Source organism: Vulpes lagopus, chromosome 1, assembly GCF_018345385.1.
Source record: "Vulpes lagopus strain Blue_001 chromosome 1, ASM1834538v1, whole genome shotgun sequence".
In the NCBI taxonomy this organism is placed as follows: Eukaryota; Metazoa; Chordata; class Mammalia; order Carnivora; family Canidae; genus Vulpes; species Vulpes lagopus.
The window spans coordinates 155,467,031-155,494,867 of record NC_054824.1 but is presented as its reverse complement, the minus strand read 5'-3'; the positions used below and the strand labels follow the sequence as shown (position 1 = coordinate 155,494,867).

At 45.7% G+C, this 27,837-nt stretch overlaps 2 protein-coding genes and 2 non-coding genes across 5 annotated transcripts in view; 1 reads left to right on the top strand and 3 right to left on the bottom strand.

Annotated features, from left to right (window-relative positions):
- Positions 1-14,462, bottom strand: part of MPZL1 (myelin protein zero like 1) — a 75,582-nt gene extending 61,120 nt beyond the window's left edge. Inside the window, exons 1-5 of the mRNA XM_041749605.1 lie at positions 14,112-14,462; positions 13,685-13,996; positions 11,123-11,199; positions 9,244-9,379; positions 6,930-7,248 (exon numbers count right to left, since the gene is read on the bottom strand). Of these exons, the coding sequence (XP_041605539.1) occupies positions 6,930-7,248; positions 9,244-9,379; positions 11,123-11,199; positions 13,685-13,996; positions 14,112-14,462 (1,195 nt within the window). The remainder of the gene's footprint in view (positions 1-6,929; positions 7,249-9,243; positions 9,380-11,122; positions 11,200-13,684; positions 13,997-14,111) is intronic.
- TRNAP-AGG lies at positions 13,356-13,427 on the top strand. Its single transcript has one exon. It is a non-coding gene; the product is annotated as a tRNA-Pro (tRNA).
- TRNAP-CGG lies at positions 14,057-14,128 on the bottom strand. The gene has a single exon. It is a non-coding gene; the product is annotated as a tRNA-Pro (tRNA).
- Positions 14,463-21,614: 7,152 nt separating the features above from the next.
- Positions 21,615-27,837, bottom strand: part of RCSD1 (RCSD domain containing 1) — a 71,238-nt gene continuing 65,015 nt past the window's right edge. For both annotated transcript variants that reach the window (XM_041759096.1, XM_041759085.1), the window contains one exon: positions 21,615-23,356. In XM_041759096.1, the coding sequence (XP_041615030.1) occupies positions 23,336-23,356 (21 nt within the window). In that variant the 3' untranslated portion in view covers positions 21,615-23,335. The remainder of the gene's footprint in view (positions 23,357-27,837) is intronic.

Sequence of the window (27,837 nt, the reverse complement as noted above, 5' to 3'; positions counted from 1 at the left end):
AGCCTGGGTGGCTCAATGGTTGAGCATCTGCCTTTGACTCAGGTCGTGATCCCAGGGTCCTGGTTTCGAGTCCCACATCAGGCTCCCCACAGAGAGTCTGCTTCTCCCTCTCCTTCTGTCTTTTATGAATGAATAAATAAAATCCTAAAAGAAAAAAAAAGTTACTCTTGAATTTGATTGTGTGGGGGTCAGTACCTCTAACCTCAGTGTTAAGGACCAACTATATTCCAACTATATGCCCAGAGTCAGAGGTATTGCAAAGATCACAATTTCTAAAGAGAGTCTGAGTTTGAAAGATAAGTTAACTGAAGGAGAATTTATTAATGAAATCATCCTTTCTTTCTTGATAAAAGATTTAATGGGAACAATGGAAAATTTTAAGTGAATAAAAATTACAGCAAGCCACATGCATTCAAAAAGATATTGAAAAAAAAAGAAAAAAGAAAAAAAGATATTGAATAAAGTGGTTTAAGGGCAAAGATATGAGGTTCCTATGAGACAATTAAATTTCTCAATTTAGGCACTATGAATGGTCACAAAGCCAACTGACCTCTGCCTTGTTATGGCAGTCAAAATCCCAAGGACTATGGTCTGGACTCTAGGGCATTGCTAATGTCAAGCACTTGGCAAAATGAGTAAAAAAGAAGAAAGGAAAATCACTCAAGATACATGAAAGCTTCATATCTTACCGGTCTTAGGAACCAAGACTCAAAGCTATATGATACTTAAGACCTCAGGAGAGATGTCTAGTTTTTCTAATAATTAAATTCCCTTTGATGGGGCCTAAGGATCAAACTAATCTATAATAAATTCTGTCAGAGCAAACCCTTTACTCTCTCATTTCAAATGATGCCAGTGATCCTAGAGAACAAGATTAAAATCTTTGCAAAGTTTAGGTACACTTAAGAGGCATGTCTTACACAGAGAATTCAAATTCTCAGATAAAAGACAGAACTTAAATAAAAACACCCTTGGGGCCCTGTAGAAGATCTAATCATCCAGGAAAAATGTGACCATGGAATCACATAAATCAGCCTCAGTGGGAATAGAAAAGAATGTGAGAAATATTCAACAGGTAGGCCAGCATTTTCTAGATGGAGGGCATGCAGCAATGTTTTTTAAAAACCATGTATAATAAGTCTTTCCCAATCAAAGCACATTTTAAAAACTCAGTAGGAAAGATCAGCCATTAATGAAATCCTACAACAAATCTCTTGTACGTTTAAAAATTATCTATTTTGTAATACAAGTGTTCTAGTTTAATTCTGCAAATTTTCACAAGAAGTGAATCCTATTTTCTTTAACAGGTGAATCATATTTTCTTAAAAGTTGTGACTGTCAGGAATTTAATCTGTCCTTTATTTATTTCTTTTCAGTATATTCATCCTGTATAGGATCCAGTCTCCCTGCTGTATCCCCAGTAACTAAAACAGCACCAAGCACCCAGTAGGTTTTCAGTTAGTGCCTTTACTTTGTAAATACATAAATTTTCATTTCATGTACTTTTCACATATATCTCTTTTTCACTTAAGATTTGTTTTTACTTCCTTTGGAGTATCTGAGCCTAATGACTACCCTAGAGTTAGGGCAAAAACAAGTGGTAGAGTATCTTTTTTTAAGGACTAAGTTTTGGTTTTTTTCTTTTTTAAGATTCTGTATGTTTATCTGAGAGAGAGAACAAGTGGAGAGAGGGACGAAGAGAAAGGAAGAAGCAGACTCCCCGCTGAGCAAGGAGCCCAAAGTGGGACTAGAGCCCAAGACCCCAGGATCATGACCTGAGCTGAATTCAGGCAGATGCTTAACCCAATGAGCCACCCAGGTGCCCCTGGACTAAGTTTAATTTTATTATCCCACCTAGTGTGCTCGCTTCGGCAGCACATATACTATATTATCCCACCTAGTGAGTAAGTTAAAGGCCGAGGGAACTAGTACTGAAATTTGTGGCCTTTTGGGCACCTGGTGTCTCAGTTGGTAAAGCATCTGCCTTCGGCTCATGTCATGATCCCAGAGTCCCTGATTCCAGCCCTGTGTAGGGTTTCCAGCTCAGCAGAGAGCCTGCTTCTCCCTCTCCTGCTGCTCCCTCAGCTCGTGAGCTCTCTCTCTCTCACACTCTGGCTTTCTCTCTCTCTCTCAAATAAATAAATATAATTTAAAAAAAAGAAAAGAAGGGACGCCTGGGTGGCTCAGCGGTTAAGTGTCTGCCTTCGGCTCAGGGTGTGGTCCTGGAGTCCTGGGATCGAGTCCCACATCGGGCTCCCTGCATGGAGCCTGCTTCTCCCTCTGCCTATGTCTCTGCCTCTCTCTTTCATGAATAAATAAATAAAATCTTTTAAAAGAAAAAGAAAAGAAATTTGTGGCCTTTGACTGCAGAGGTAGTGTCTCAAGTCTGAATTTTGTCAACAAGCATCAAAAGTCCTATTGATAAAATACTTAAAGGCTACAACAACCATGATTAATTTAAAAATACAATAACTAGTAATTCTAAAACTATGGTGTTTAAAGTAGTTGAAGAATGTTAATTCATTTCATTCGTTTATTCATATTCATTTGAATTCATATTTCAAAGAAATATGAACTGGTACTTAAAAGAGTGAAAATAACCAGATAATACATGAAATCACACCTGGAACACATATTCCTTTTTTCAAGAAACATTTATTGAGTACCTACCATATGTCAGGCTAAATCCTAACTGCATATTACAAACTGCTAACAAACTGATATCAAGACATACCTATGCCTCACTGCCCTTTAACAAACATTGGCATCTGTAGTATTCACTGTGCTAAGCACTAGGAATATTTCTACAAACAAGACAAACACTATCTCTATACTAGATTCTGAGAGAAGAAAAAAGAAAAACCAAAATGGTTAGAAATTTCAACAGGGAAATAAAGAACCAGGAATGATAACAGAGAGTTCCTCTGGAGAGGGTGGATGGAGAAAGGCTTCTCTGAAAAAAAGTGACATTTATGATCTTACTGAATGAAAAGGAGACAACTCTGGGCAGTTCTGGGGAAAGAACAGGAAAAGGCAGCAGCAGCAGCAAGTGCAAAGGACTTGAGGTGAGAATGAATGTCAAAGAGCAAAAGATGGCATGTGGCTTGAAAATAGTGGGCAGGGGGGCAAGTGGCATAAAGCTGAAGTCAGAGAGACAGGAAGTAGACCACACAGCATTGCAGGCCATGGAAGAAGCCAGTATGCCATTCAGAGTGTAAGGGGAAGCCATTAAGGCTTTTAAACAAGAAAGCAAGATGATCTGATAGCAGTTTTATAAAAATCATTCTTGCAGTTGGGTGAAGAATGGATTAAAAAGAGCCAGAATATTTCAGCCTCAGGTCATGAATTCAGGGTCCTGGAATGGCCAGAGTCTGGCTCCCGATCAATGGGGAGACTGGTTCTCCCTCTGCCCCTCTCCCTTCCACTACTCATGTGTGCCCTCTCAAATAAATAAAATCTTTTTTTAAAAGTTTTTAAGAACACCTGGGTGGCTCAGTGGTTTAGCGCCGCCTTCAGCCCAGGGCATGAATAAGGGTACCACAGGATTGAGACAATCAGGATTGAGTCCCACTTCGGGCTCCCTGCATGGAGCCTGCTTCTCCCTCTGCCTGTGTCTCTGCCTCTCCTTCTCTCTCTTTGTGTGTCTGTCATGAATAAATAAAATCTTTAAAAAATAAAAAGTTTTTAAAAAGAGGCAGGATAGAGGAACGGGAAGACCAGATGGGTGAATCTGACTAAAATGCTAAGAATGGACCACTAAGAGAAAACTAGTGGGTAAATTCCAAATGCATTTTGCAGAGGGCAGAACATGTTGGATGAAATGTTGGGGCTAGATGAAAGACAGGGAGGAATCAAGGGTGGATCCTAGGCTTCTGCGTTGAGCAACGAGATGCATGTTGGTGCCATTTACTAAATGGGCGGCGCAGGGGATCCCTGGGTGGCTCAGCGGTTTAGGGCCTGCCTTCGGCCCACGGCCTGACCCTGGAGACCTGGGATCAAGTCCCGCATCAGGTTCCCAGTATGGAGCCTACTTCTCCCTCTCCCTGTGTCTCTGCCTCTCTCTCTGTGTCTCTCATGAAGAAATAAATAAAATCTTAAAAAAATAAAATGGTCAGTGCAAATTACTGAAATTTATTCTTCATATATTGTGTGTTCATTCCTACTTATGGGGGACCACAGACCTGACAATTGCCAAATCCAACTAATCCTCATCATGTTTAATGTCTTCTGATACTCTTCACCACTCCCTCTTGCTTAAAACTTCATTATCTCTTGGTTTCAAAGACACAGCATTCTTCCAGTTCTTCCTTTACTTATCAGGCCTCCTTCTCAGGTTCCATATACCCCAGGGCTCTGGCCTTGGCCCTCTTATTTCCTTCAATACACTCTCTACAGGTCTCTGTTGGGGACCTCATCCAAGCAATGGTAGCTTTAACTACTATCTACATGATGCCTTCCAAATCTGCAGTTCCAACTAGAACTTTCTCATCTCCAGAACCATCTATCCTACTGTCTTCTGCCCACCTCTGTTAGGATGTCTCAGCAGTATCTGAAACTCAACATACCCAAAAGTAACTTCATCGTCATCATCATCTTCCTCATACACTATTCCCTCAATCCCACGTTCACCTGTGAAAAGCCCCACTTGCCAAAAATAGGCCATTTCCCAAGCCCCAAACATTAGGATCATCTTTCATTCCTCTTTCAAGGCCACAGCAAATCTGTTTCCAAGCCCTATCAAATGTACTTTCTAACTAGCTCCCGGCATGTCCTCTCTTCATATCCCACTGCTTTAACTCAGCCCCTCATCCTCCACCTCTGGATTATGACAATAGCCCTCTCCGGTTTCTTCAGTCTCCCACCCCTCCAATCCATTCTTCACATCTCCATAAAGAAATCCTTCACCAGCTTCCCCAAGTCCTCAGGATAAAAAACCAGCCTTACAAGGTCCTTTGTGAGTTAATGCCTTTGGCTGGCTCCCCAACCTCCACTGCCCCCATCTCCCTCCCACTGCACACACCTATCTCCCACCACACTGACCTACCGACGTAAGAACAGGTCTATTCAGGACTCTGCTTCTACTGTTTCTTTGCCCAGTGCTTACTCAGCTTAAGCATCCCTTCCTCCAGGCCCTCAACTCCAGTCTGAGATGATGGCCCTTCTTCAAGCTCTCACAGCATACCACCATCAAATGACTTTTTATATGACTTAGTGCAGGGTGCTTCTCCCACTGAACTGTGAGTTACAGAAGGGCAGGGACCATCCTTCCCAGGTATGTTTGGTGCGTAATACTTACAAGGTGTTTAATCAATGTTTGCTGAGTAACTGTATCTGGATCAAATTCAGGAAGGTTTTCTATAAAAGTGAACTGCTAATAGACACTATCCACAACCAGGAAAAGACAATTTGCCAAGACGGAGCATTTGATAGTTTCCCAAAATTAAGCAGTAGCATTAGTGGCTGATTTTCATCTGTCAACATTCATTTTTCCTTACTGAAGAGCTGGGCCCATCCAAGGTGTTTGTAGTTATTATTCCGACGGTCTTTTCATATTAATATCCATTAATATTCAGTATTTCAGTTCTGCTGCTTCTAGGACCTAGAGTCAGTAGCAATGTCTGAACTTTCCTAATTATTCTGTCTGACACACACAAGATTTCTCATAAACCTTATGTTTAGGCTATTTCCTACTGGTTAACTTAAAACACAAATACTGTCACCATCACCAACAAGAAACTTTTAACTTTTTTTCCCTCAGAACAGACATTTATACAGAATAGACTCTGACTTATGTAAACACCGTATATCTTCATCTGTCAACCTCTAAAAGGTGAGGGCTTTTACCTTTACACCTCACCACCTCTGGAATCACCGGTTAAATAATAGTTTTCCTGGTCCCAAAGACTACACTAAGGACTTTTCTATGAGAGAAATTACTGAGTAAACTTGTATTCAGCCACTGTGATGCAACTGACATTTTGGGAAACAAAAGAAAGGAAAAAGTCTACGTGGTTTCTTAGGAGTTGGCCTTCTTTATAGCCATTACTTAACCGCACTCTGAAACAGCAACAAGTCCTCGGCTTTGAACAGCACAATGTCCTATGGCCAACACCACTTCAGATGTCCATAAAACAACTCATCCAATGCAATAAATCGAGCCTGAGGTTTACCTTATGTTGACCCATGAAATTTGGCAAGAAAAAAAGGTCAGTTTAAAAAAAAAAAAAAAAAGGAAAAATGAGCTTTTTAATGTCTGGTGTCTTGTCAAACCGTGGTGACTCCGTCTGGAATCATTAGGGATTTGACCAAATTCTTTTTAAGCCAGGTCATTTCAGTGCTATTCCCAGTGCATCCCAGAAGTAATGCAGATGTACTGTCGGTGTGGGTGCTCGGCGGCTAGAGGCGAGACAGGAGATTGCAGGACTCCTCGATCCCGGAGGCTCACAAAATGCACTGGAGAGCATTCGAAATGGAATTTACAGGCTCAAAGAGAACGTGCGTTTAGAACGGGGACACAAGCCAACAAAGGCCCTGCGAGAGCAAACCCTGCGACCTTCCTCCGCCGCCTCCCTGAGGTGGGAAAGGTCGGGAACCCCGGATTCCCGAACCCGAATCCTGCGGGCCGGGGCACCCCGGGGCACAGGCGGGGAAGGCGGGCGACCCCGCGCGAGCTCCAGGCAGCCACCCGGCAGCGCCCCCAGGAGGGAGCAAGGTGGGGAGCTCGCCCCTCCTCCCGCACACGCAGGGACCGGGAAGAAGGAAAACCAGGCGCTCCCCAACCGCGCGCGCGCCCTCCAGGCCCCGGAGCGCGCAGGCCGCGCCCCCTCCCCGCCTCGGCGCCCGGCGCGCTCGGCCCGCGGCCGCCGCGAGGGGGAGGGCGCCGGCCCCGGGAGGCCCCCGCCGCCCCGCCGCCCCGCCGCATCACTCACACAGCCCGAGCACCGCCGCCAGCACCAGCCACAGCCAGCGCCTGCGGGCTGCGGCTGCAAGCACGGCCGCGGCTCCCGCGAGGGCTGCCATCGTCCTCCCAACGCCGCCGCCGCCGCCGCCGCCGCCGCCGCGCCTCTGGGCCGCCGGCCCCACTGCACCCCGCTCGGCTTGCAGGAGGAACCTCGGCCTCGCTGCCGCCGCCGCCGCCCGCGCCCGCGCCCGCTGGCACCTCCACGCCGCGCTCCCCGCCGCTGGCCCCCGCGGCAGTCCCCGCCCCGCGCCCGCCCCCGCGGCCCGCTCATTGGCCCGCCCCGCGGCCTCCGGAGAACGCCATTGGAGGACGCCGCCTGTCCATCACCGCCCTCGTCCGGAGGGCCCGGCCCCCGGTCCCACCCAGGCTCCTTCTCCGGGCGCTGAGGCCGGGGTCTCCCGAGGGCTGGGCTCCTGCCGCGGGGCGCTCCGCCCGCCTGGGTGTCTGTCCGCTGCCTCGGAGGTCCAGTCCCGCAGACCTCTCCATAGTCCCTCCTCTTTGCCGGCTCCGTTCTCGCCTCGGTGTCAGCCCTTCTAGGTTTCTCGGAGCCTCACCTAAAGAAAAAGCAGCGCTCCCTTTACAAAGGGAAAAAAAAAAAGATGAGAATGACGATGGGATGATTCAGTCGTCCACATGGAACACATCTCCCGCCTTGCCGTTTGAAGGCTTGTCCTTGGCCTGGACTAGGTAATTTGTGTGTTGCAATTTGAGCAATCAGCCGGCTTGAAACGAAGTCTCCATCTTGCCCCCATCGCCTTTTAGGAGCGAGTCCTTTTTTCGGCTTAAGAAAGGCTGGACTGGGGCCTCTTACCTACTACCTGGAACACAGATGAATGTGCTTTTTAGTTTGTTTTGCTTTTGAGGACAAAATGTCCCTTGGTGTGTCGATTAAAATTGGAATGGGAAATTCCTGGTCCTGAAGTGCCTTGGCGGACTCTGCTCAGCTTGGTTACCTGGGCCCAGGGTGTGTCTGCTGCTCACTGGTTGCCCGGTGAATGCTGAAAAGGGTTTGGAAGTGTCCTTATGAGAACACCGTGCAAAAGGCACACCAGAGGGAGGGACAGGATGAGAGCCAGCCAAGAAAAGGAAAAATCCAGGTGGGAGGCCGGTAGAGTCAAGGAAGGAACAAAGTGTAGGCCATTTGGACAAGAGTAGGGGAAGAGCCTGGAGAACACCCAAATGCAACCCTCTCATTTCAGGGTTCTGTCTGAAGTCAATTTTAGACAAATTGATATTTTTGCTGTTTTAGCCTACTAGCCTCGTAAGCAAACTCTTAATGATTAGGAGTAGGGAGAGAAAACTAAAAAAGCATGACAACCATTGTGCCCCATTTTTCTCAGCAAGATCCTTAAGAAATGTGCCTGGAATGTATCATAGGTTGGATAGAATACAAAGTGTTAAGTGACTACTATGTGTTATAGATGTAGAACACCTAGACTTTACTCTAAAGAAGCACATAATCTACCGGTGTAGACAAACAGGTGCTAAATTTTTAAAAATCCTTGAAGAGAAGGGCAAATAAAGGTAAAACCCAAGACCAACAGGGACATTAGCTCTCAAAGTCCCGTGTAATGCTACAAGCTTCTCTGACTGATATACCTCCAATACACATACCTTCCTCTTCTGAGAGCCCCTGGCCCAATTGGTGTGTGGGAAAGATGCACAAAGGATGTAGAATTTGAGGTGGTCTTTCTTTTTTAAAAAAAGATTTCTAAAAAATTTCAGTAAGAGAGCGACAGGACTGAGTATCAATTGGGTGGGAAGTCTGATCAAGAGAAAAGAATTCAGAAAGACAGATGTGACCTCCAATTCTAGCCTGAGTGGAAAATGATGCTACCAGACAACCAGAACTAAAAGCCAAGGAAGAGAAGCTGGTCTGCGAGGACAGCTGACAAGCTGGACCATGAACAGAGCTTAAAATGCTGACAGCACCCCACGGACAACCAGAAGGCAGCTAGCTGCCGGGGTCTGCAGCCCCAGGAAACCTCAGAAGGACTACCTGGAACCTGCAAGGTGTTCCACCAGAAACATTGGACCATCAGTCTCATGTCAGTAGAATGTCCTTCCCTTCAAGTATTTGATGTAAAGGTAACATCATTTTCTTGGAAGAGTCAGAGGGCTTGGTCGGTCTGGCATTGGGGCCTCCCTAGGGACTCCTGGATGACACCCAGATATGGCTACTCCCAGACTGAGCACTTCTTGGTTCCCTAGCTTCAGGCCCCAGCCAGCTTCTCCCCTTGCATCTCCCTGGGGATCTTCGGATCTTCTCCAGTCCCCCATACCTGCATGGACCCCCTGCAGGTAGGAAAACCAGTCCAGAGAAAACAAGCAAGAACACCTGGAGTGTGAGGTATTTTGCAAGGGGCTGGACTTTCCATGTCCCCTGTAACAGCTGAGATATTTTCACAACTTCCATAACTGCCAGAATATGGACAGAATGAATTTCCCATCTACTCCCTATTGGGAGCTTTTCATTGGGTCCTCATTGCCCTTACCATGAAGTTGGAGCAGCTTGAGTGGGACACATATCCCTGCAAGCTGCTTCTGTGAGCCCCTGCCTTATGCCCTTCACCCCACACTCCAGCCGCACAACCAAACCTGCCTTCAGTTTTAAGATTCTAATGCTGGGGCCCCTTGCGCCTACAGGGCTCTTTTCCCACTGCTTTCCCACGCTTTAGGCCTCCCTCTGCCCCTTGAAGGTCAACATTTATCTTCTCATCTTTCAGAATGTAACTGGAGGGTTGAATTCCCCTAGAAAGTTCCCTCATAGTCTCTAATATCTCCTCACACTGCCCCATGTAGGCTTGACCCCTGTCACCTGGTACACCTCTGTACTCATTTAGATTCCTAACAAATCATCTTTAGGCTTTAAATTGGGTTTCATCTCTCAAGGTCTTTGCAACACAGTTGAGAATAATGTATGAGGTGATAAGTTCTTGATAAATGTTACTATTATCATATCAGCATTTGGTTGCTATTATCCATTCACTTGTCTGTCTCTCATGTAAAATGGTCCCTCCTGAGGGACTCGAGAGGGACTTGCCATAGAGTTTTCTGTTTTCTTCCCAAGGCCTAAGATCGAGCCCGGCAATTAGGAATGCTCATCTGTTATTGCCCTCTCCTCTCAGATACACTGTCCTTATCACTGTATCTGGAATGTTTCAGGTACACACATGTCTCTGGGTGTTTGCGCTGGCTCTCCCCTCTACCCATTTGGTTCTTCCAGATATGGCTTCTACATGATTCACACCTTCTTCCCCTTGCAGCTCTTGCTCCTGTGTTATCTTTGTGAAGAGGCCTATCCTCCCCACCCTGTTCAAATTGCAAACCCTCCCTATACAAATCACTTCATTATTTGTCTGTCTCCTCTCACTAAAATGTATGCTCCACCAGGGCAGGGGCTGTTTCTGTTTTGTTTGCAAGTATATTCAGCATGCACAAAGCAGATGCTCAATACATTTTTATTTTGGATGAAAAGATGAATTCATATTTATTAAATTAATCTATAGAAGTTGCAAATTTAAAAACATCATGCAAGTTTGTAGTTCCTGATCCTGCTGCAGAGAGTAAATGGGAAAACAAGCAAAAAACAAAAAACAAAAAAAAACAAAAAAACCAAATCCTTTGGATTCCAATCATTATTATTAGCCCGAGATCCTCACTCAGCAAAACTCCCTCTTCACAAACCTTTTCTTTCTCCCGGAAACTCCCCTTTTCCGGCTCTTGCTGTCCAGATAATACAATCGGAATCAACTGGAGACTTCCAATGAGGTCAGAAGGGTCCTTTTAATGGACAGCTGCCTCTGAAAAGCAGCGGCTTCCCAGAGAGAATTTTCCTCACAGCATCAATAATAAGAAAAAATCATGTGTCAGGGCCTCCTGATAGCAATTGTCATCAACACAGGCCCATTGCCTCACAGACTTCCTTTCTCATGCAGTGCACAATAAATGCAGTAGCAAGGAGGGGTTTGCCTTGGGAACATCTCAGGGCTTAATGTCTTCTCTTAATAGAGGTGAAGGGCACTCAGGAGCATAAGTGCTGGCAAATATATAAGGGCAGAATTTTCTAGAGCTGGAATTAATGGACAAAGTAGAAAGAGGGTGACAGGCACCAAAATTTCAAACAGATCTTTGTGATTGTGGCACAATTCTCTCCCCTACCCGCCTGTATTCTCACTGGCATTCCTTTCCTCCTTGTCTTCTAAGATCTGTGGCCGCAGGAATTGGAACGCTGTGATCTGTGGGTAGCAATTGCAAGAAGTTCCTGGAACACTGAGAATTTGACTATTAATGAATACATATCAGACAGAGTCGAAGATGAATTCCAGGCCACCATGAAAAAGTTTTCCTGAAGTTAAATCAATTTCAGTAACATTCTTTAAAAAAAAATTTTTTTTAATTTACTTATTGAGAGAGAAGACAAGTGTGAGAGCACAAGGTGGGGAGAGGCAGAGGGAGTGGGAGAAACAAACCCCCCACTGAGGAGGGAGCCCTGTTTGGGGCTAGATCCCAGGATGCTGGGACCATGACCCTAGCAGAAGGCAGATCCCTGAACTGATTGACCCACCCAGGAACCCCAATTTCATTAACATTTCTATTGACAGAATGGCTGAAATCAGGAGAAAGGTTGCATTTTTGCCAGAAAATACTGAAAATTTGAAAATTAGAATTCTAGTGTCTCTGCTGTTTCCGGGCACCAAGTTGTGGGAACACGAATAATGGGGTCAGTAAAAGTAGATGTCACCAGGCTTCTTCATTCACTGTGAATGGGATAAAATGTTCTTTGAGTTCCTCTGTCTCCTTACATGCTGCAACTATCTGCGTACCACAGGAAGATTTGCCCTGGAGAGGGTCACAGGCATTCCTTTACTGGCAGAGAGATGTTTCTCACCATGAGTTAGGCAATTGATATCCGGAGTTTTGTGAGAGGCAAATGAGATACTCTAATGGAGCCTGAAGAGTAATAGACAAACTATTTTTCAATCACTAGAGAGCAGTAGGAGAAAAAAAAAAAAAGCCCTAAAAATGATAATAACTATAGTAAAGTCAAGAGGGAAAGGAGAGCATAGAGACCTCTTAGTAACTGTAGAAGGTAAGGTTTTCAGAAATACGAAGTGGTTACAATTATTTTAACTTACAAGTTATATTTCTTAGTTTCCTCATTCTCCTGAGAAATATAAACTTCTTGTGTCCAGGGCACATTTTTTCCAGTTCAGTTTTGATGAATAAAGTGAGCTGGCATCTAGAACTAATTAACATTTTAAAGGGTATTCTTTTCTCCTTGCCTTGAGCCCTAAGAAGAACTCAACACTCAAGTCAGGACGGTTTCAAATAAAACAGAAGGGTGGAGAATGTGAGAGCTCCAAAACTATAATTTGCTAGTGTCAAACCATAGGAGGGAAGTTGACAATTCAGTGACCGGTACATAGTGCTTCTGAAGTTTGTTTAATGAATGAGCAATCAGATGAATTAATAAACTGATATGAAGCAAAATAAGTAAGTAAGTCTATTTAGGATTAGCCACCCCTCTATTTGTTGATGCTGATCTGGTTAGTTGTTTGTGAGAGTTCACACTTAACTAACTGTCCAAGTACCAAAATTTGTATTGTTAAGGAACTCGAAACTAATTGCAGTCATTTACTGAGGGCCAGCTTTATTAGCATAAACTTAAATACCAAGTATTTAAGAACGTAAAATATAGTAAACAAGCTGTGCAGTAAAGATATTGGGACAATTGGACACCAATCATAATGAATTATACGTTTAGTTGCCAATTATACAGATTTCAGGGTTCATGTTGGTGTCTTGTCCTCCAATAAATTATGATTAGAGGAAATAAGACCGCACGCCAATTATATATCACAAAAAAATTTTAATATGTTAAAGGATCTTTCTCTGGGAAGGTTAGAATTTGGGATTCATCCCAGAGGAAAAGAGATTTTCTAGCTGAAGAGTTTGAGTAAAAACACAAAGATGGGAATTCACAGGCTGGAAAAGTGGGGCCTTGAGCACTAAGATAAAAAGTATAGACAAGAAACAAAAAATTTTACTCTTTTTGGGAAATGCAACGTCCAGAACTCAATAAGGGAGAGAGTCTGGAATTTACCTGCCACAGGGACATTAGCACAGACATCCTGCAATTTATTAGCCATGAATGTAAACTGAATTAGGGCTTTTGAAATAAAGGGTAAATATATTACACTGGTAATGAGATAGTTATTTTTTTCTGTATCAGATTCGTAAAGGTAAAATGTAAAAAAGAGAAAGGAAACACAAAGCCAATATAGAAGACAAAAATAAGTGGACATAAACACAATATATGAATAACCACTTGGGGGCGCCAGACTAAGTTGATCACCTTCCTTTAGCAAGGCAGGGAGAGCCGAATCACGCCGGCTCGTTGGTCTAGGGGTATGATTCTCGCTTAGGGTGCGAGAGGTCCCGGGTTCAAATCCCGGACGAGCCCTCTTTTTTTTTCCCCTTGACGAATTAAAGACTTCTGAAAGAATTAAATTTTGAATACGTACTAAATATGTGTCCATGCAAAACACAAAGTCGAACTTTTGAGCACTGTACACCCAAATGCCAGTAGAAGACAACGTGAAAGCGTAGAAAGTTTGTGATACTCTGGCAATGCGGTCCCCACCACTGCTAGTTCCGGAGTCGCGCGCGTGTGCGAGGGACGCAGCGTTCCGTTCTCGGTCGCCCGCAGGTGTGGTTTACCTCCCCCCGCTTTCCGCGCACGTCCCGCCGCAGGCCGGGGCTGGGCGTCGGCAGGGGCCCGCGCGCCCCCGGGCCCCGGCTCTGGGCGCCGGCACCCTGCCCACCTGCGGGGTGCGACGGGGCAGGACTCCGCACGAGGCTCCTCTCTGTCCCCAGCGCCTGTGCTTTAAGCGTGCAGCGGTTCTCCGGCCCTGCTCTCTGGCGCACAGAGGCCGAACGGTCCGAAATGGTCCCATTTGGATTGCTCGCTCTAAAATTAGGGGAATCAACATTCAAGCTCAAGGCACCAGAGTGGTTAGTGTCATAGAAACCCTAAATGGGCTGTGTGGGGGCGAAAAAATAAGTTTAAGGTGTGGAGAGAAAGAAAAGCCTGGGCTCGTCCGGGATTTGAACCCGGGACCTCTCGCACCCGAAGCGAGAATCATACCCCTAGACCAACGAGCCACTCTCGGCAGAGCGGCTCCCGGCGCCTCCCTTCAGCCTCGCCCCGCCTCACGCCGCGCTCCTCGCCCGACCCGACCGGGGACCTTCTCCCGCCGCCTGGACCGCGCACACAACCAGGCGTGGGCCCCGGAGCCCTCTCGCCGCGCATTCTGGGGGACGGGGCCGGTCGGAGTCGGACCAGCCCGCGCCGCGCCCGGGGCTCGCTGGGAGCGAGGGGCCCCGTCCGGCTGCGCTCAGCCCCGGTGCGCGCCCTCGGCCGGGAGCCGCGGCTGACGGCGGGTGGGGCGGGCGGAAGAACCCCCAGACGCGGGGTAAGAGCGACCTTTCCCAACATTCGTTATGGGATCGTCCGCCCGGGTACGGAGCTCATTGGATATTCCTGACGTCGCACCCTAGGAGCTACCGGCCTCCCTTCGCGGAGGGAGCGCAGGTCCCACACGTCAGGTAGCTCGCTTGGGGGCACGCGCGAGGAAGACTTCGGAAGGGGCGGCGAGTGGGGCGGGGCGGGGGCGACCGGGGGCCCCGCGGCTGCGGGAGCAGGGAGGGCCCCGGTGCGTGTGCCCCGCGCAGCGGCTGCAGGGGCCTCCCTCTGCGCCTCCGCCTCGCCCCGCCCCTCTGCGCCTCCGCCCCGCCCCTCTGCTTCGCCCCGCCCCTCTGCCTAGCCCCGCCCCCTCTGCCTAGCCCCGCCCCCTCTGCCTAGCCCCGCCCCGCCCCGCCTCCTCCAGGGCTCCAGGGCCTGGTGTCCGCAGCCCGACCCCGAGCTTCTTTTCAGTCGGGGTGGGTAGAAGCTCTTGCCCGGTCGCTGTCAGCCCTCCCAGCGTCCAGGGGTCCCTGTTCTTGCCCCCTCAGCTCTTGGGAGCCCCCCGCTTGCACTAGCTTTGTGCTCTGCCCCGCCCCCTTCCTCCCTGAGGCTCGCAGGCTCCTGGGGTCTCTCGCAGTGACGGAAGGGCAAGGTCGGGACCGAGCTCACGCCCTGGGCGGGAGGGGCGGAGGGCATACAAGTGAAAACACCTCAGATCAAAGAACAAAGCCTGAAAAACGAAATCCAGGCTCGTAGAGATCCCGGAGCCCTGCTGCTCCCTGGAGTGGGTTAATCCCTCTATTTGCTTTGGTCGCACGTCAGACTTTTAGAGACACCTTCTCCTTGCCTGAGACCACTTTTCTTCCTTCTACTGGACCAAAGTTTCTGAGCTAAATATTGCTTTGAACTCACCCTTTTGTAGTTTGAGAGACTAGGTTGGGGATGCAGTGGGTTCCGGGGTGGGCGTGGGGCGGGAGGAGCTCTCAGCACAGTCCTGAGCAACGGGCTTTGCCCTCTGCTTGAGACCACAGGCTCACCGGTGCCCACCCCCTCACTCGCCCTGATGCCCCCAGAGATGACAAGGCTGGAGGCTTCTCACCCCTGCGGGTGACACTCGCAGGGATGTTATTAAATTTCCCATGCCTGCTTTCTCCTCAAGTTGTTTGTGAGGACCATCCTGTTCCACCAAGACAGTACAACAGCACAGTATTCTTATTTTCCTGTAAGCTACATAAGTGCTGTCCAACATTTCAATCCATGCCTTAATATTTTAATTTTATTAAATGGATCTGGTGGCATCAATGCTTTGGAGAATGGTGGTAATGTTAAAAGTATGACGGAAGATAATTTTGACTTGGGTCAGATGTATGAGAGGAGGATGACGAAATTAGAGTAGGTGCATCAGGAGATGATTAGAATAACTCTGGGATGATGCCAGGGTTGATGCCTTGAAACTGTAAATGGCTTTAACAATCACTCTAGTTCCTATTTTATACTGATGTTTGCATGCTACTGCTTTCAGACTCAACCTAGACCTAAGTGGTGCAGACTTTGTTCTGACATGATATGGTTATTGGTCTTTTAGGAAGTGAGAATACAATTTAATCGCATGGGTCACCATTCAGAGAACCCTTCCTGTTGGCTTGGCACACAAGACTAGACTCAGGGCTGTGTGCCGGGCCTCATTTGCTGCTCATGAAGTTAGGCGCTAACTGACTTTCAGGCCACCCCAGTTGTCAGAACTGGCAGATTTGCTTCACCACCGCAAGCCATGTCCTGATCCAAACAGAAACTTGAATCTGATTGAAAATGTGTGTCTTCATTATAAGTATAAAATAAGCTTTTGATTTGTAAATTGTAAACTACCCAGTTTCCATCTGTTTTCTTGGTATTTCAAAATGGGTGGATTCAGTGGTTTCTCAACCTTCACTGCACATTAGAAAACCCCGCAGAGCTTTAAAAAAAACTCTAATACAGGAGTCCCATTCCATAGCAGGTAAGTTCAGAATCTCCCAGGGTGGGACCAGATACTTACTTTTTTAAGCTTTCCAGGTGGTTCTAAAGGACATGTAGGGTAGAGAACCACTTGCTTTCCCCTTTATAAAATGCTCTAATTACACTGGACTCTATCTGGAAGTATCAGAACAGAATAGTTCAATTTATAGCTACTGTTTAGTAGCTGCAAATACAATAATTGATTATCTTCCTTAGTACTTTCTTGAGGAATAAAAGATACTTGGCATTCCTTATTTGGGAAGTAATTACAGTTTATCTTCTCTTTTTTTCTTTAATTGGCCAGTAGTTTAATGTCTGTCATCTTTCTGCCCCCTTGGCCTTTAAAATTTAACAAAAATAAATTTATTAATTGAGAAAGCCTATTTGAAAACTGCAGATGAGAAATGCTGTCGTTGATAATTATGTACTGTCTTCATAGGGCCACTGTATCCATTAGTATACTAGATTATAATGGCCTAGTTCTTTGGGATTTGGTAATTCAGATGTGTTTTTAAAAAATCATTGTCTTCTACTAAATTTTTTAGTTCTTTTGCTCAGTACTTAATACTTAAGTAGTTTGGCTCAAGTACTTTGTTTACAATTTACATGGATATTATAGCATTTAATGGCTATGGCTTATCTGAAAAGAATGTCAGCATGACTTGGTGTAGACTTAAAAAGAATACATGTGAATATTTTATAATGTGGAATGATCACTGAAATACCAAGGACTCTGGTAATTGTATTTCTTGAATAAATGTATGTTTATGAATTTTCTAAAAAAAAAAAAAAAAAGAAAAAGAAAATGTGTGTCTTTTTCCAGACTCCAGTTCAATGTCCTGTAATAGCTTCAGCTACTTTTTACTAAAAACATTTCTACGTGGTTTCCCTCAATGATTTCTTTTTCTGAGGTCTGTCTCATGCCTTCCTCTGAATTTTGCAGCCCCTGAATCATCAGAAATGAATCTTTGCAGCAGCATCAGCCCTTTCTTTTTTCATTCAAAAGTTTTCTCTTGATTTAAGTTTTGAGAGTGCCTGAAGTCCTAAGGTGATAGAAGTCCAAGGCCGAGATTGTGAAAAGAACCACTTCCTTTTTTTTTTTTTTTTTTAGATTTTATTTATTTATTCATTAGAGACAGAGAGAGAGGCAGAGACACAGGCAGAGGGAAAAGCAGGCTCCAAGCAGGGAGCCTGATGCTGAACTAGATCCCAGGACCCAGAGATCATGCCCTGAGCTGAAGGCAGATAGATGCTCAACCACTGAACCACCCAGGCATCCCAAGAACTACTTTCTGCTAGAACACCATTTCCATCAGGGGATCTTATTGTCCTTCTGTTTTATCCAGACTTGGTCTTGTTCTGGCTGTTATTGGCTACATAGGACAAACGTGTGTAGTTTTCATGATCAGAAGCGTGATTATTTATGAAGACAGGCTCATGGTAGTTTGTTACAAAAAAGAAAGATGCACAAGTACATGTAGTGAGAGTATAATTTTGTAACAAGCCAGAATTAAAACAAAAATATATATACAGATTAAAAAACTAAAAAAAAACAACCTAGAAAAAAAAATCCACAAAATTTTAATACCAGCTATTTCTAGGTAGTGGAATTATAAATATTTTTGTACTTAATTTTCTTTTCCTCCACAAATTTTGTAAAATAAAGATGTATTGCTTTGATAAGAAGAAAATCTAGGGATGCCTGGGTGGCTCAGTGGTTGGGTGTCTGCCTTTGGCTCAAGGCATGATTCTGAGTCTGGGGATTGAGTCCCACATCGGGCTCCCTGTGAGGAGCCTGCTTCTCCCTGTGCCTATATCTCTGCCTCTCTCTGTGTCTCTCCTGAATAAATAAATAAAATCTTTAAAAAAAGGAGAAGAAAAAATAAAGATAATTAACATCTTTAAATCACACTTTAGGAACCCTGTGTTTCTTTGTGCTTGGTAGAAGAAAAGAGACACAGAATCAGAGGCAATACAAAGCAGGCCCTTTTGCCTTTTCAGCCCAGCTGCTTCCAGAGGCCATCAGTAAAGCTATTATGGTCACTCCTGAGGGGACAAGTACAGCCATGATGGGGAAGTGTCTGCAGCATCCTGCACCTGTGGGTTCCTTCGACAGCCCAACTGTAGTGACTGGTATTGAAGTTCTTACTTTTTTTTTTTTTTTTTTGAGTACTAACCATATATAATCATTCTAGAGTCTTGTTTTTGAATGCTGACTAAAGTGCAATCCAGTGCACTCATTCTCTTAAAAGGAAGCAGTTGAAAAAAAAAAAAAAAAAAGGAAGCAGTTGAGAAGTGTGATAACTGACATTTCAGGTTTGCCTAAATTCAAATAATTTTCTCAAATTTTTATGTAAAACTACACCCCAAAGGGCCAGCGTCATTACTCACAGAAATGTGCCAACGGGCACTCTTGCTCATTTCGACCCCTTCCTTCTGCATCCTGTTTCCCTATTAGCACCTCCCTGGCAGTGCCAGGACCAGCGTGTTGTGGCTCCCATGGAAAAGCCCACAACTTTCCAGGATTAGAAGGAGTAAGAAGTCTTTATGCTCTAGTTTTTGAGGGAGATAGTTTTACCCTCATGGCTCCCTTTTCACTGAGAAGCATAAATCATACACATTGTCTCTTCCCCCTCCGTGGAGTCTCAAAGAACCACAGTTTCCTGCCCCATTTGACCACAGTGGAGCCTCTCCGGAATTCTCACAGCTCTCCTGGGATTTGAGGGCAGAGCTGGAATAAAACTCTTCTCAGTAACCATCCCCACTCTGGTCAGGACATCACTGGGCTGAGTGGGAGTCTAGTTACCCCAAGCAAGGCTGGGAAATCAGAAAATGGTGTCTCCTGCCCTTTAGACTTCTATACTTTGCTCTTCTTTTTTCAATGCCTCTGGGAAGTATTTCAAGAATCAACTCAACCCAAGATGTGATGATCAAGGAAACTTAAAATATTGCTTCTCTCAGGACATGCATTTTGATTGGGAAAGAAGACCGAAGCCAGTGGAAATAGTTGCTAATTATGATTTTTCAGGCATTTGGTATCAGATGAGGGAGGTGTTAGGCAGTGATCAATATTGAAAATAATCTATTCCAGCTCTGAAATCAATTTAATCATTCATTACTTAACAAATATTTATGGAGCACCTATAATGCATGGGGCACTGTGCATAATGAAGAACGGTACAGACAATGAAAACATCAACTATACCCTCGTGGAGCTCCAGGTTAGCTCTGGACAAGCCCTGTATACATGAAATCATGAGACTGATATTCATGGGTGGCTTATGAAAACAAATTCTACTTTATTTGAGTAGCGCTTGCATTGTCTCTGTGCTCTTGGTATCTTCAGAAGTCACCTGATCATATATCAAATAGAAGCATTCTGTTCATACTATTTTTACCTGGTCCATAGAGCACAAGTTGATTAGAGGGGTTCAAACAAAATGTAATGTTTTAGTAAGCAATGGAATAGTAGTTTGGTGTGTCTGGGCTTACCCTGTCGGACACATCTGTTAACAGTGTTTTGTTTTTTGCCTACCCAGCATAGTTTCATTTGGTAACAGTACCCTATTTGACACCCATTGTTCCCATTCAGTCCTTGCAGATTGTACAGGATTGGCTTACCCGGAGAGCCCTGCTCTGGAGGTCACATGACCCAGGACTGGCCAATCTGATCCCCGCAACTCCTTGGTCATAAGCACTGGTTCAGGTATGAACAGGTGATCCACACAGGGTCTACAGAAAGCCTTTGCAGGACTTTTTCCCAGTGGTTGGAAAAGAATAAGCTCTTTCCATTGGGTTTGCAGGCTGTGAAGAGCTTGCCTGGGAATATGGCCAACACAGAGGAAAGCAGAGACTAAAGAGCAAGGAGAGGTTTTTCGCATTGCTTGAGTGTTATATTTAGGTCTATTCATGGATTTTTAATTTATATTATTTAGTTTATAGGGAGAGAGAGAAAGATACTCATAGATAGATAGTTTTCTGTTTTTCATCAGCCAGGTCGAGTTGGGTTTCTTTCATCAGCAACTAAAGATCCTCATTCACTGTGTTAAACTGTTACACTCCCAAGAGTATCTGATCAACAGAAGATGATGAACTGGTTGCTGTCCACTAATTTATCCCTTTATTGGACATATATTTATTGTGTGTCAGTTGACCGGTCACAGGCCCAAACAGGTATGGCGAACTGAGCTTTGTTCTGGGTGAGCTCAGTGTTCTGGTGAGGAGAGTGGATTCTGAAGCCCCTGGGCTTCCTGTGATCATCAGGCTACCTGGCTCTAAAGGCAGCTGAAGCAGTATAATAGGCACCTACTAAATATTGGCTTTTCCCTTCAAAGTACCCAGGTTTTTGTTTTTGTTTTTTTTCCTAGCTCCCTTTCTGGAGAAAGGAAAGATACAGTTTGAAATTCAAGCCGGATGACATAGATAAAGGAGGAATGACTCTGACTCTTCTCTTTAGCCTTGTAGCTATGAAGGATCTGTGCTTTCTTTCAAGCCTATTAGGGAGGCCTGAATGAAAGGTCTTCCTGGCATGGTGATGACTTTGTGCTGCCTAAGACACAAATGGATTTCTTTGATCCCCAATCTTGAAATCCCAGATTTGCAAATGCAATGCATAATCGTGGTTGCTTCAGGAAAGGAGAGTGATAAACTGGACTGTAGCAGGAGCCAGAACAGTCCTGGCTCTTCATGAATTCCCTGCCAGGAGCCCCCATCACTCATAGCAACCCCTGGGAACAGGACCTCTGTTTTTTTTTTTTTTCCACAAAATAGACCCAATAGTGTGACTACTAGGGTATTGGGCAGATGAGAAACTATTTTGACCCATTACACCTGCTCCATTAGCATCACATTTTTGGCATTTTCTATTGCTCTTTACCCATCTGCTACTGTAAGGTGTCGCACCTCCAGACGAAAAGTAATTTTATTGGGGCACCTGGGTGGCTCAGTGGTTGAACATCTGCCTTTGGCTCGGGTGTGATCCTGGGATCAAGTCCTGCATTGGGCTCCTCGCAGGAAGCCTGCTTCTCCCTCTGCCTGTGTCTCTGCCTCTCTCTGTTCCATTCGTTTTCAAGTAAAGTGGCAGATGTCCCCTATCTGTCACATATGCTCACAATCATGCCCACATTCACTAAATTCTGGCCTGAATAAGTGTGTGTGTGTGTGTGTTTATAAACAACCCAAAGACAGATGTAAATAAAATCATGTATTGTTTAAGGGGGTACACATCTCCGTCGATAGATACCGTCGATAGATAGATGAAGGATAGATGTAGATGGATGGGTGGGTGGATAGATAGATATGCATTATATAGACTTCAAAATAACTGAAACACACATATCTCCCAAATTCGGCTGAAACATAAAACTTAATAATACTGGGCTTGACTAAGTTACAGGTTTTAGAAGATGCATGTATTTAAAAAGTTCTGAAGACAAAAATATATCCCAAGTATTAACACCATCCCGGACTTAGGAAAACCATAATGGGATGAGAACATGGAGGTACCAGCAGTGACATAAGGCCTTTTTGTCTGGGAGACTATTTTCTGAAGTCACGGTAGGAAGTGGTCTAACAGACCTCCAGAAAAACAACCGCTCCATCTGCCGCATCAGCACAATGAGACACTGCAATATTCAGATCTGGATAAGAACCAACCCTAAAGATTCAACATTCATTGGGATTAACATCATTGCATCAAGAGGGAAGAGGAAATGAGTCAAGGAATAGGTAGTCAGGCCCTGGTTCCTTGCAAAGCCCCTGGCACTTCCCACACAGAACTTTAAAGCGGGAGGAGGGGAATGAGAATGGAGAGTGGGGGTTCTGGAGTGAGAAAACAGACTGAAGACCCAACCCCCTCCTCAGAGTTGAAAGGGAGCCTGGGCTTTGATTCAAGAGCAGCTTCCCAGGGAACCTAGGAAGGATGTTTTTTTGTTATGTACCTTTTAAAACACAAGGCTCTCAAGCACCTCCCAAGAAACCTCTTACTCTCTGCTCAAGGAATTCCTTCTGGAAGTGCAAATTTCACCCTCCCAGGATAAGTCAGAGAGCAGGCATTGTTTAGGTATCCTTGCTCTGCTTTCAGGATGAGGACATGCAGCATGCAGAGCCATGACACCTTGACATCTGCTTCTGTGGGAGACTCACTCCCTGCCTCCACCTCCTCCCTGGGAAGAGGGTGTGGGCTGAGCCTGTCACCTCCCGGTGTACCATGGACTACAAAACTCCTGAACAGGGAAAGCTCCTATTGCTGGAACAGATACATATTTGTTAATGTTGCAATAAGTATCTTTTCCAGTCCAATGTTTTAAAAATCGGCTGCACAGTTCAAATTTGGACAAAGCTGAGAGGTTGTCTCAGGGTCTTGATACAATTTAAGGCCTTCTGTAACTTACGGGATTTATATTTTCAGCAACACTATTTTCTTTTGTTTCTAGCCACCTGAAATTAGTTTTTACTTACATCTGAGAATCATAAAAACTTCAGAACATTAAAGAGGCTCTTGCTTTACAATTTGAGAAGCAAAATCAGAATCCAGTTCTGAGGTCAGCCGCAGGGACAGGTGGTTGTGGGCAGGATCCAGGTTGACCAGTATTTCTGGGAGCTGTCACCACAGCAAACTGTTTTAAATAAGTTTTTTTTTTTTTTTTTTTTTTTTTTTTAAAAACCAAGTCCATCAAGTGACACAAACTCAAGCTGATTAAAGGCTGCTGATCTCTAACTGATCCTTGTTAGCAAGGGAATATTCTGTGTGGAGACCAGGAAACAACACAGTGGGTGTCTTCAGGCTGCCTCCATACCCTCCACGAATTCTGCTTTGGCGATGGCTTTGTTTGCTGCTACTCTTGTTGCTGCGCCTTCTAAAGTGATATCTCCAGCAGCCTTGTCACTAGGCACAACAAGTTCTTCACATTTTAGTGTCCTGGACAGGGGTCCTGTGAACACAGAAGGAAAAGAATGAGTTTGCAAGAGGGTGATGGAATCCTGACACTCGGCAGATCTCCTTGGGGATGCCAGATCCAGCCAGGACTGTAACACTAGTAGAGGTGACGGTAATAATAATGATGTAGCTTTTCACATGCATCAACTCATTTATTCCTCACAAAAGCAAGATGAGTTAGGTACTTCTATTAGTTCTGTTCTGCAAGTGGGGCAATTAAAGCACAGAAAGGTCAAGTGACTTCCCCAATCTAGGTAGTAAGGGAGTTGGGATTTAAAACCAGGGACCAGAGATTGAGCTTGAGCCAATCAACTGGTAGATGGCATTGCCCATTCCTTGATGCCTGGCTTCCAAGGTCCTCCGTGCCCTAGCTTCTTACCTACTGATTCATTCCCACTCAATTTCATCTTCCTGTTCTGCTGCTCGAGAATCTTTAGTAGCATGAAAGTGGAAAAAGAACACAAATAATCAAAAAAAGAAGATGGGTACTTTAGTAAAAGGACAGAAAAAGAGCTACTTATTCAACATTCATCCCTTGAATGGCGTTTAGCCCTTCTGGGCTGGGGCTGCACTAGGCCCATGAGTTCCCTGGTTGGGAAACAGGGACCTTTAGCAATGTACCCACAGCATCAGGTGGCATGTACTGTGGGCCCCCAAACGCACTATACTGAAGGTGAGGAGGTGCATGAGCCACTGTGGGTGTTTCTCATTGGGGCAGTTGGGGAAGGCCTGTGGAGGACAGAGATGGGGTGAGACCATTTCCAGGCAGCAGTGAGTGTGATCCTGCTTGGGGGTGCAGGCATTTCTGGTGGAGGGGATAGTGGGATGGTGGGAAGATGTGCTGCCTCTTGTGAAACAATGAGTGTTGGCTGGAGTCTTGAGCCCCAAGATGGGGGAGAAGGAGAGGGTGGGGGAAGTTCTGCATGGGGAGGAGGGTGAACTCGATTTTCCACTTGATATTTTTTTTTTCGACTTGATCTTAACAAAAAGGCCAAGAAGCCATGAACTCGATTTTCCAAGGAGTAGTGTCAAAGGGGTAGGAAAGCACACACTGAGATGTCATTTTCTGGAAGATGAATTTGGTGTTATGTATAGGGTGGGTCTGGAGACCAGGAATTCCATTAGGAGTGAGTCATGATTATAGAGATACCATGGGAGGGGGTCACAGCAGGGGAGACAGAACAGGAGGGAGAGTGAAAGGCTCTACCTGGGAACAGCACTGAGACCTGGGGGCTGAGGAGGCAGGGAAGTAGAAGAAATAGGAGCATCTCATTAGCAGAGATGGGTAAGGATAACAAAGGAATGTGGGGTTTCAGATGAATACAAGTAAAGAAACAGAGCAAGTGGGACGAGTTTGATTTTGAATTTGTGGGACTGGCAGGCATCCAAGTGCAGAGGGCCATTGGTGTGTGGCCAGGACTAGGGCCAGGCAGGAGCTAAGCAGTCAGGAGTGATCCAGTGGATGGTGAGGTGCAACTTTAGGAATCATTTACAAAACCTGATGGCTGGAGCGTGGCAGTGGGAGCCAGGCGAGACTGCCAAGGTCAGAGTGTGGCAGCAATTCTCTAGGGGGCAGGGAGGGAGGGAAGTTGCCTGGACAGCCGCGAGATGGAAACTACGGGTGGCAGGTAGCTTCAGGGGTGGGATGCCAATGTCAGCCCCTCACAAAGGCGAGGATGCTCAGTCTTTGGTAGCAGGGAGGCACTTGTGAGCCTCAAAGCATAGTGAAGAGCATTGCAAGGAGAAACAAAGGGAGACAGTGATGGGTGTGGGGGGGAGGGGCAGACTTGGGGGTTTTCCATCCCACCTGGAGAGGACTGAGCAAGGTCTGTAGGCAGAAGGGTGTGAGCCAGTGAGGAGCTAGAACATGGAAGAGTGCATGTTGGATGGGAAATCCTTAGTGTAATCTCTCACTTAAAATGCACAGACAACTTCCATAAATGTTCTGTAAAAATGTCCAGAAAATGGTAGTTGGGGGAAGCCAGATCACAGTAGATGGGGGTTTGTCCTGTCAAGAAGGGACCTGTCCTCGGGTTCATACTTTGAGAGGATGAGGCTGGTGGCACCCTGGCTGCTCTTCCTTTCAGTCACATAGGAGATGAAGTCATTTGCAGAGCAGAAGGGGATGAAGGAGGAGGAACTGAGGGACGTGGGTGAAAACAGGTGATAGATGTGCAGGGAAAGGGTGCCCAGGCAGCAGGGAAGATGGATGTGGCTCAGCCCCGTTGGTAAGAGTTCATAATCAGCTCATCCAGGCAGCATGGCTTTGTGAATTTCACCAAGGACACTCATGAACCTTAGCAGAGAAGGTGGAGGGAGAGGGGCTTAGCTCGGTGGATTAATACAGAAAGACACGGTAGGTCACGGGTAAGAGGGCCATGAAGGTGCAGGACAGCACTGCAGTGGCAGCCACAGACCAGGTCCCCGCCACCCCTCCCGCAGGGTTGAGACAGCCCAGAGCTAGAGGGATGCTGAAGAGGGAAAGCAGGGGAGTGTGATCCCAAGAGAAGTGAGAACAGGAGGTCCAGAACTGAGGTGCAGGGACCTGCCCAGGTAACCAGCAGGGGGAAGTAAATGGAGTGACAAAGGCAGAAGGAGACTCAAGAGAAGGTGGTATCTCATCAGCTGTGGGAGAAAGGGATTTCTTTTTCTTTTTAAAAATTTTTTTAAAAAGATTTTATTTATTTATTCATGAGAGACACTCAGAGAGAGAGAGAGAGAGAGAGAGAGAGAGAGAGAGGCAGAGACACAGGCAGAGGGAGAAGCAGGCTCCATGCAGGGAACCCAATATGGGATTCGATCCTGGGTGTCCAGGATCACACCCTGGACTGAAGGCGGCGCTAAACCTCTGAGCCAACCGGGCTGCCCTCTTTTTTTTTTCAATTAAAAAAATTTTTTTAAGTTTTTATATTTTTTTTTTTTTAAGTTTTTATATTTTTTAAGTTGCTACCTTTTTTTTTTTTTTTAAAGATTTTATTTATTTATTCATGAGAGATACAGAGACAGAGACTGAGGCAGAGGGAGAAGCAGGTTCCCTGCAGGGAGCCCAATGGGGGACTTGATCCCAGGACCTTGGGATAACAACCTGAGCCAAAAGCAGATGCTCAACCACTGAGCCACCCAGGGGGCCCTTACTGAATCAGCCTTTCAACTTTTTAAACTGTCAGGGCCAGAAGATGCCACCAATGAGATGGGAAGTTCTCCTGGCAAGACAGGCAGCTCCTAGCCTGAAAATAAGATGTAGCTACTGGTAGGTGACGACGTGGACTCAGTGGCTTCATCCCTGAAAAAAGTGAGGATTTGAGGCATGTGTTTGCCTTCTGGACATCTGGTGGAGATCTCCAGGCTGACGGGATTAGATCACTCATTTAGGATGGATGGCGTTGAAGAAACGTGAAGCATCTTTGCCCAGCAGCCCAACCAGAGGAGACTCATACCTCAAGAGTCTTTGGGACTCCTACTTTCTTCTCCCCAGTCTAGTTTAAGTGGAAGTAATGTGAGGGTGCTCAGCGAGCTCCCCTAAACACATCAGCCCTTCTTATACCTCTAGTTGTATCATTAGAGATTATTTCCTGTGGCTCAAGAAATTTTCTCTCTTCTATTAAAAATGCATTCATTCACTCAACAAATATATATTTGTTGAACAACAATACTCCAAGTTCAGTGATAGGTGTTGGGGATGCAGTGAGGGAAAAAGAGTAGAGAGAGATGATAAAATAAAATATATAAGAGCATGTCAAATAGTGATATGTACCATGATGGCAGAGTAGAATAGTGCAGGAGAGGAATCGAGTCGTCAACACAGGCCCAAGGGACATCTGAAGGATGTGTAGGAAGTGGCCATGTGAAAATCAGGAGAAGTGTCCCAGGTGGGGGACAGCAGGACAGAGCTCTGCGCAAGGACTGATTTTGGTATATTTGAAGAACAAAATAATCACAGGCACGGTTAAAGCACAGTGAGGGGAGGGAGGGGTCAGGGACAAGTGGGCAGCAGCCTCTCATTCTGGGCCTTGTGAAGCATTTGGATTTTATTTGGAGTGCACGGGGAAGCAGTGGGACAGGGGCTGGGGAGGCACAGTGGGTTGAATACCCCCAAAAGATTTGTCAATCCTAACCCCCAGGACCTGTGAATGTGGCCTTACTTGGAGCTGGGATCTTTGCAAATGTCAAGATCTCAAGATGAGATGATTCTGGATTTGGAGTGGGTCCTACATCCAGTGACTGGTATCCTCATGAGAGAAAGGGGGCGGATTTTGAGACACACAGAGCCAGGGAAAGACCATATGGAGACAGAGGCAGAGATCACAGTGCTGTGTCTACAACCCAGGGAAGGCCAATGTTTGCCCACAACCACCAGAAGCCGGAAGAGGCCAGGAAGGATTCCAGAGGTTGCCAGCAGTCATCAGAAGCTTGGGGACGGACATGGGACAGATTTCCCTGGGACCCTCCAGAGTGAACCCACCCTACTAACACCTT